This window comes from Elgaria multicarinata, chromosome 2, assembly GCF_023053635.1.
Source record: "Elgaria multicarinata webbii isolate HBS135686 ecotype San Diego chromosome 2, rElgMul1.1.pri, whole genome shotgun sequence".
In the NCBI taxonomy this organism is placed as follows: domain Eukaryota; kingdom Metazoa; phylum Chordata; class Lepidosauria; order Squamata; family Anguidae; genus Elgaria; species Elgaria multicarinata.
Genome location: NC_086172.1, coordinates 114,026,777 through 114,035,324, shown reverse-complemented (window position 1 = coordinate 114,035,324; position 8,548 = coordinate 114,026,777). Strand labels below are relative to the sequence as shown.

The window sequence follows — 8,548 nt, the reverse complement described above, 5'->3', positions numbered from 1 at the left end:
AGGCCGAGAGCCCTTGTGCTCTCGCCCTTCGGCTCACGCCGAAGGCTCGCGCCTCCAGCCCCCAGAGTCCTTAGTACCTGTAAGGGGCGGGGCAGACCAACACTTTATTAGGCCTGCTCTAAAGAAAAAGTCCAGTGGATTTCAGCCTTAAAATGGGGAAAAGACAAACAACACAGAATTAATATGTGGGTACAACTTAATAGTATGGATATGAAGCTGAGTGGTCATATGCATGTCATTTTCATAGGGCCCATGGGGGAAATGGACCCACTGAATACACATTTTTCCTGCATATTTTGCAACTGCTGATATAAATTTCAAGTCAGATTTTATAACCTACAAAGCAAAAGCAAAATATCTTTCAGAGACATGGAAGGAAAATGCCCAAGGCCCTCATTTTAGAAACAAGAATAAAGTATTAAGCCAATATGAACTTGAAATGTCTGCCTGGACTGCTTTAGACAAACAATAAAAAGACTGGAAAGAGTCTGGATACAAAGTCATTGCCAGCTATCTCAGTTTCTTTTTGTCTTGGCTACCTAAGAGACAAATAATAGTACTGTATCAAGAAACACAATGCCTCTTACAGCAAAATAAAGCTACCTCACCTTTATTTTGGTCACACAACTCTCCTGTGAAAATCATTCTTCACAGAAAATGCTATTGAAAAATGCTATCATAATAGCAATACGTTGTCGCTCGTTGTGTATAATTCAACTTGTTCAAATATTCAGCCTTTTAAACATAGTCTTACATCCGTCACTTCCTCACATAACTCCAGTCAGAAAATCACACTGATCAGCTGCAGAGGGAAGAGGACAGGCCTAGATTTTCTGAGCAGGCCTATGCATGCAGCTAGATTGGAGCCAGTGTTCTCTTAGGACCTTTCTACGCCTAAGGGTTATCCCAGGAAAATGGAGGGATCATCCCTGCCTGCTCTCTGGAGGGATCGTCCCTGGATCACCTGTGTGGCATTTGGAGGGATTGTCCCAAGATCCCCTGGGTGGCATTTGGATGCACAGGAACGATCCAGGGACAATCCTGGGGGGAAAGGCAGGTGTAGAAACGGCCATGGACTCAGAACACTGGTATTCCGTTCAGAGTTCTCCTGCTCATATCCCATTCATTTCAACAGAGCTTGTGCAAGAAAACATCCCAATGAAATGTGCCCTAACTAAGCCAAGACCATTAACCTGTGTGGTACCCTAAGCACCGCATTTCTCAAGAGCCCCACTGTAAAAAGACTGACCCAACTTGATCAGTCAATCCTAATATTTGTCCCTGTTCTCAAACTCTTTCTCCTTGCTACTCTGCCATTAACATGGATCCAAAATATGATGACGTACTTACGGTCTTATTTTGCTCTGCTTCTCTTAGGAGCTCACTTAAAGCCATATCACTTAAAGTTTACCCCTCGGCCAGAAGGCTGAGCATATGGCCTAGTTCTGTCCAGCAATAGATTTGTAATTTAGCCCTTTGATTGCCTTTTCTATCATTCTTTTTCGTGTTCTGGTTCTCACAGCATTTTTTTTCGTCACAGAATTGCTTCCATTGACAGGCAGTGACCCTCGGGTGAAGAGAGGTGATTTAATATATTCAAGCACAGTCACATAGACGAGCAGGAACTGATTTGATCAACCCATAGTTCATCTTCTCATTCTCTTTTTCAGATATTGACAGAATCATGGCTTGTTTGCCTGAGAAGATGTCTCTTCAGATGATATCAACCATTAACAATTCTTCCCTGATACAGCCGGGATTTTCTTTGCTGAAGTTTGATGGCCAAGTTTTCTTGTTTGGACAGAAAGGCTGGCCAAAGAGGTCCTGTCCTACTGGAGTTTTCCTTCTGGCTTTCAAAAAGGAAGAGCTCAAACTAAAGCCAGCCTTCTTCTCCAAGGATTCCTGCTACCTTCCTCCTCTACGGTACCCTGCAATCTGTACATTCAAAGGTGATACAGTGCAGTCTGAGAAATGCCAGTACATTATCCATGGAGGGAAAACACCAAACAATGAACTTTCTGATAAACTGTATGTCATGAGCATGGTCAACAAGAATAACAAGAAGGTCACATTTAAGTGCCTTGAGAAAGATTTAGTTGGGGATGTTCCTGAAGCCAGATATGGCCACACCATAAACGTGGTTCACAGTCAAGATAAAAATATGATTGTTATAATTGGAGGAAGATCATACATGGGTCTTGGACAGAGGACAACTGAAAACTGGAACAGTGTGGTCGACTGTATGCCATATGTATTCCTAGTTGACCCTGAATTTGGATGTTCTACTTCCTATGCCCTCCCGGAACTTCAGAGTGGATTCTCTTTTCATATCTCTCTTGCCAGAAATGATACCATCTATATCATAGGAGGCCATTCCATTGAAAATAACACCAGACCCCCAAATCTCTATAAGATAAAAATCGACCTTCCCTTAGGTAGCCCAGCTGTGAACTGCTGTGTCTTGCCTGGTGGGATTTCTGTGTCCAGTGCTATCATGACCCAGACTAAAGACCATGAATTTGTCATTGTGGGAGGCTACCATTCTGACAACCAGAAAAGATTGATTTGTAATACAATTACTCTCGAAGATAACAAGATAGAGATAGTGGAAAGGGAGGCACCAGAATGGACTGCAGAAATCAAACACTGCAAGATCTGGTTTGGGAGTGATATGGGAAATGGACATATACTGTTTGGCATTCCAGGAGACAACCGGCAGCTAATTTCAGAAGCAAACTACTTTTACATGTTGAGATGTCAAGGAGAAGGTGATCAGGACTCAGAACAGTTGGCACAAGTGTGCAGTCAGAGTTCAACAGAAGATGCAGGAGAATCCACTCCTTTTGAAGATTCAGAGGAGTTCACTTTCGGCTTTGACATGAATGATATTGACACCTATAATGAAGATGATGAGGAAGATGAGTCAGAAGGAGGCTACTGGATCACATGCTCTGCAGGCTGTGATATTGATATCAACACCTGGGTGCCCTTGTACTCAACAGAACTCAACAAGCCAGCCATGATCTACTGCTCCAGTGGAGATGGCCACTGGGTCCATGCACAGTGTATGGACCTATCTGAGAACATGCTTATCCACCTTTCCCAGGTAAACGTCAAGTACTTCTGCACCGAACATGTCAGTTTGGCCAGGGGGTTGCAAACTCCCAAGGAGACCCCTCCACTGGAAAAGAAAACCATGAAAGCATTGCGCAGGAAAAAACCCATGAAAATAATCACTCCTGCAAAGAAGTCCTTTATTCGGAAGCTGTTTGAATAGGTCCACAATAGTGGATCATATTTTGGTATGCAAAGCTGAGATCTCAAATCATCGACCATTTACAACTCAAATAGTTTTTAGACTTTTTAGTGGTATTTTGGTTCCATTTATGGTTTTCAGTCATTTGGTTTTTTAAAATAGTTGAAAAACCAAATGGCATTTTTAGACAGAAATGCATACTACTGAATTGGCATGGCTTTGCAATGTTGTTCTTACGCTCAGTAATGTTACCACTTCTGGGGCCCTGGTAGAATTCAAAATCCTAAAGCAAGGGTAAGGAACCTTAGGCCTGCAGGACAAATCCAGTCCTCCTGGATTCCAAGTCTGTCCATGCCCCCGGCCACTCCCCCTTTCCCCTGACTGCTGCTCATTCAAGAGTTTTCCAGCTTTTACATGTTTTCCCCTCATTCTAAAATGTGGAAATGGCACACAGGAAGTTGCCTTATACTGAGTAAAATCATTGGTCCATCTAGTCCAATATTGTCAATACTAACTGGCAGCAACTCTCAAGGGTTTCAGGCATGGGTTTTTCCTGCCCTTCCTGGAGATGCCGGGGATTGAATGTACCTGGGACCTTCTGTATGCAATGCATGTGCTGAGCTTTAAGCCAAACCATGCTGGTATTTGGGGTATTTTAGCCCTGCCCTTTTTGCCTATGGCCCTATCCACCACTGGAATGTGGCCTGCAAAAAACCTCTGTGAAATGGAATTTGGCCCTCAGACTGAAAGAGCTTTTCCACTCCTGTTCTAAGGCAATGCTAGAACAATGTTAGGTCTGGGGCATTGCATAGGATGCAAAATGGAGGCCAGGTTGCCAACATACTTGCTGCTACCATTGGCAGCAAGAAACCTTAAGGAGGAAAAAAGAAAGTTGCTGAAGTTTCCCCACAAGAAATAGTTGAAGCTTTTTTCTTTCCCACCCACCCCCACCAGTGAAATTATTACCTTCAAATTCACTGTGTACAAATAGGGTTTATAATGCCATGAGCCCATTTTCATTAAACTACAATTCACATAATATGAGGCATCATTTACCAACTCACTCACACATAGATACATACATGCCCAACGAAGTGTTGAATGACCTTCTACAATTATGGGGAAAGGGCTTTTTCTAAGATTGTGTCCAGGTTATAGAATTCCCTGCATAGGGGGGTTTGCTTAGTTCTCTCTCTGTAAGAAACATAGGAAGTTCCCCTATATCAAGTCAGACCATTTAGTTCAGATTGTTTTCACCAAGGGGCTGTCTTGATGGCGACGCATTGGTGCTGCGAGACCCCAAAACCCCGCGCTTGTGCTCCTACAGAGTTGTCCCCATGTCAAGAAGCAAGTGCGGGGTTTGCATTCTAGGAGGAGGAGCAGTCGCTACCCCATGCACCGCTATGCCACTGCACGTTGCTGCACAAGTGCCATAGCGCGTCCAAGCGTCCCTCCGCTGCTTTTTTTAAAAAAGTTTTGTTTTCACCTTGGCTTTCCCCACCAAGCATTTCCTCTCCACACACTGGAGGAAGAATGGAAACATTCCAGTGGCTATTCAGCTCGCTAGACCACACACACACCCTTGTCTGGGCAGGTGGTGACCAATCAGGGGTCACCATCGGCCCTGCCACACCTCTGCCGCAACTCTGGAGCAGTGAAAGACGGCAGATGTGCCTTCTTCGCCTCACTCCAGAGAAAAAAGTCAGGGTAAATCCCCGACTTTTTTTATTTCAGAGCTTTGGGGGGAAGCCCTGGGATGGCTCCACAATGGCTGCTGCGTCATATAAACAACAAAGTGGCACTGCAGAGCCATCCCCGGGCTTTCCCCATGTATAGACACCCCTTAAGAGTAGGGAGCATTTTTTGCTGCATTGGAACCCAGGGAGCATGTTGGAGGCTGCATGAAAGCAGTGGATGGAACCAGAATCCAAGGTGGATTCTATACTGATGGGCAACAGCTCTCCAAACAGGGGTGTTTCCCAGTCTTCCTTGAAGATGCCAGGTAATAAAACTTGAAATTTCTTGATGCAAAGCATGTATTGTACTACTGGGCTTCAGCAATTCCTGTTGGCTTCCTATCACCTGATATTCGGCTTGCTAGATACATGAATTGTCCTGAACTGGCCCTTTGTTTTAAAGTTGTTTTCCCCGCAGTGACCATCTCTAATTCACCTTTGGTGTATCTTCTGGATTGCTTTAATGTGATGTGAGCCTTCCCTCAGCATTATTTTACAGTGGAAGGGAAGAATATAAATAAATAGTGATGTGATGTCCCATGGAAAGAAGCCATTTTATCATGCAAGAGTGGGTAACAGTAACATATCAATAGTCCAACAGGCCTTAGCTTCCAATCAACAAAACTAATTTTTGTTTTATTTTTCCAAGAGAAGAGGGGCTTAGGATGAGGAGAACAAAGCCTGGCCACTGAGATTTTGGGCATGAGGGCAGTTTGTACTGCTGTCTTAATACACAGCAGATGCACAAATGCCATTACCTGCCTCCTTTCTTCAGAGACGGACATGATTGCATCAGGCTATCATTCTTTGTTTCCAGATGAGGCTTTTATTGGGCTTTTATTCTGCCTCATTCACCCATTTGGGGCATTCCAAAGGCTGACGTTTTCCATTGTAGCCCTTCTGTGTTTTTCCTATTATGTAAATGTCAAATAGAAAGTAAATCATTTTTCATGTGTGTGCAATTCAAACTTACAATTAATGTATATGAATACAACATGAAGACTGACTGTAGTACAGCCATTCTGTTATGTTCCCAAAGTACCAAGCCAGAACAAATAATATTTATTTGGGTGTCCTGCTACATAGACATTACTCTTGATTAAGCAGATTGAGCCCAAGCAAGCTATTCTAGCAGTGTGGAGAACCGTGAAGACAATGGCTTCAAAAAACATGCCAAGTGGGCTTATCAGTCAGGCTGGCCAGGTAGAAATGCAGCAGCTGCAGCTTATCAGGCCAAGACAGAGAGCATTTCTACATGAGCCATTTGGCTATGGGGCGGTATAGAAATGAAATAAATAATAATAAAATAAATAATAATAATAGTATTGTGCACTCTTCATTCCTTACTCATGGTTGTTTATGGTGACATGACCCTCCAGCTTCACTCCTGTTTTTATAGAGCTGTTTCAGTGAGGTTTTTAGGGCAGGGACAATGCAGTATTATTCGTAAAAATGAAAGAAAACTATTTTCCTACTTGTGTAATTGCATTATAGCACAGTGCCACCTAGAGGTTATGTAGAAGAAAAGAAAGGAAACACTCTCCATGTAGAGCTCTGATCTCAATTTGGCGACGAAACCAAAAGCAGATAGAGCAGATTAACAGCCTTGTGGAAGGAAAGGCCAAGCCAGGAATGATTAAAGAGTCCAGAGCTGGGGGGTGGGAGGGGGGCAAGAAGAGAGAAAGCAAGACTGGAAGGAGAAGCAAGTGATAAGATGGCCGCATAGTAGAAGAAAAGAAGCAAATGTGGAGAAGAGTTCTGAGGGAAGAGAAGCCTCAGCTGGGAGGTGGGAACTGAGGGACAGGTAGGCAAGAGCAGTTCTGGCCAGCCACAAAAGAAATAATAATAATAATAATAATAATAATAATAATAATAATAATAATAATAATAATAATAATAATAATAATAATATCACACTTTCTAATGAAGCACTGTACATGAGATAATGGAGGAATAGGTGCTCTGACCACCTCAGACACCTATTTTCCTTGGCCCCAGAGGCCCTATGCTGAATTTCACCTACCTACCTCTGCAGGGCCTAGGTGAAGAGCTTTGGGTGTCGCTATGAGAGAACCACAAGGGGGCGAACCCATAAAAGGGGCAGCCCCCTGCCCCATATTCCCTAGATGTGGGTCATAAAAGATGCATATCTGATCTCTCAGCTGAGAGTGAGATTCGTAACTCCTTGTCCTGAAAGGGCTTACTTTGGAGGGTTGAGTGACCAATGATGACAGCAGTACTCAATAAACAAAACTTACTGCATCCAACACGAGGGTGGCCACTTACGAAATGCTAAAAAAGAGGACATCAGTTTGCACAAACTAATTTATTTGTATAGATGCACATCTAGAATCTAATTATTATAATTTAAACAGAACTACACTCCATCTCACCTAACCTAGACGGCTGTGACCATGTGATGTATACACCTCTGCCTGTTCAGTCTGCTGTCCAGGTGCTAATTGTTGATGGACAACAGTTCTTATGGTTCCTCATCTTTACACAGCAGTTGGACAGGTCAACCCTTCAAATAGAGGGCACTTTCAAATAGAAGAGTGTCCTCTGTAAAAGAGGACACATGCCCACCCAATGGGGCCCATTGAAGCACCCATCTTCCATAATCTGCATTGGGGGCAGGGCATGCATGCTCCCACATGTCCTGTTCCCAGTTTGGCCTTATGCATAATGCAGACAAAAACCTGTATAGGGTTTACATCATGCACGGAACCTTAACATGTACGCAGGCTCCCCATTTCAGAATTTCCTGACCTATGGATGGATGGCAGCAGGGCCGGGGACAGGATGGAAGGTGTGGGGCCAGAAAGTTTGTCCCCACCCTCCCCTCATGTGATTCTAATCATGTGAGGCAATTGAATGCCTGAATAGGGCTACCATCATAACCACTTAAATGGCAGCAACCCAATCCTGCCCTTCCAGACGATAGTCAAAGAAGGCTGCAGAATGGAGAATGTGCCGTTTTCTGCATCTTTTTAACCTGTTTCCTCCTAATGGTCACGCTGTAATCATTTTACCTATCAAAGATGCATTTCATCTGGTCAAAATATACAATATAGACTCACAAAAATTCAGCTTGTGTATTTTGCTCTCTTTTTCTGGTAACATACTAGCTCCTATTTTCAAATAAATTAAATGTACCATTCTTTTGATTATAAATATCACCTTTCAAGTGTTGAAAATGAACTATTATTTTTTAAAAAAACTCATAGAGGGTGTTTGTTTGGTTTTGCTGAAGATATTTATTTCAGAATCCCCTTAAATTCAAAGTTGTTTCATACTCTTAACCTTACAAGTGAGTTCTTCCTGCCTATTTGGTATCATGAAGATAAGAACAATTTCCCTTGAATGGGTGGCAAAAGCTGGAGAATGCTGATGCAGATTTTAAAAAGCGCGCGCGCACACACACACACACACGCCACTCCCCACAAGTAGGGTCTGGATTCAGATCTCTCCCTTGCATCTATTCTAGTGTAAAAATGAAGGAAAGAAGTAGCTGCCTGCTAGATACAGATTTAAAGTAATGTCTGGTTTGAGGCTT

At 43.1% G+C, this 8,548-nt stretch overlaps 1 protein-coding gene across 1 annotated transcript; it reads left to right on the top strand.

Moving 5' to 3' along the window:
* Nucleotides 1-1,684: 1,684 nt before the first annotated feature.
* Nucleotides 1,685-3,277, top strand: RAG2 (recombination activating 2). The gene has a single exon (XM_063118819.1). It carries the CDS (start codon nucleotides 1,685-1,687, stop codon nucleotides 3,275-3,277), a length of 1,593 nt encoding a protein of 530 aa, XP_062974889.1.
* Nucleotides 3,278-8,548: the final 5,271 nt, after the last annotated feature.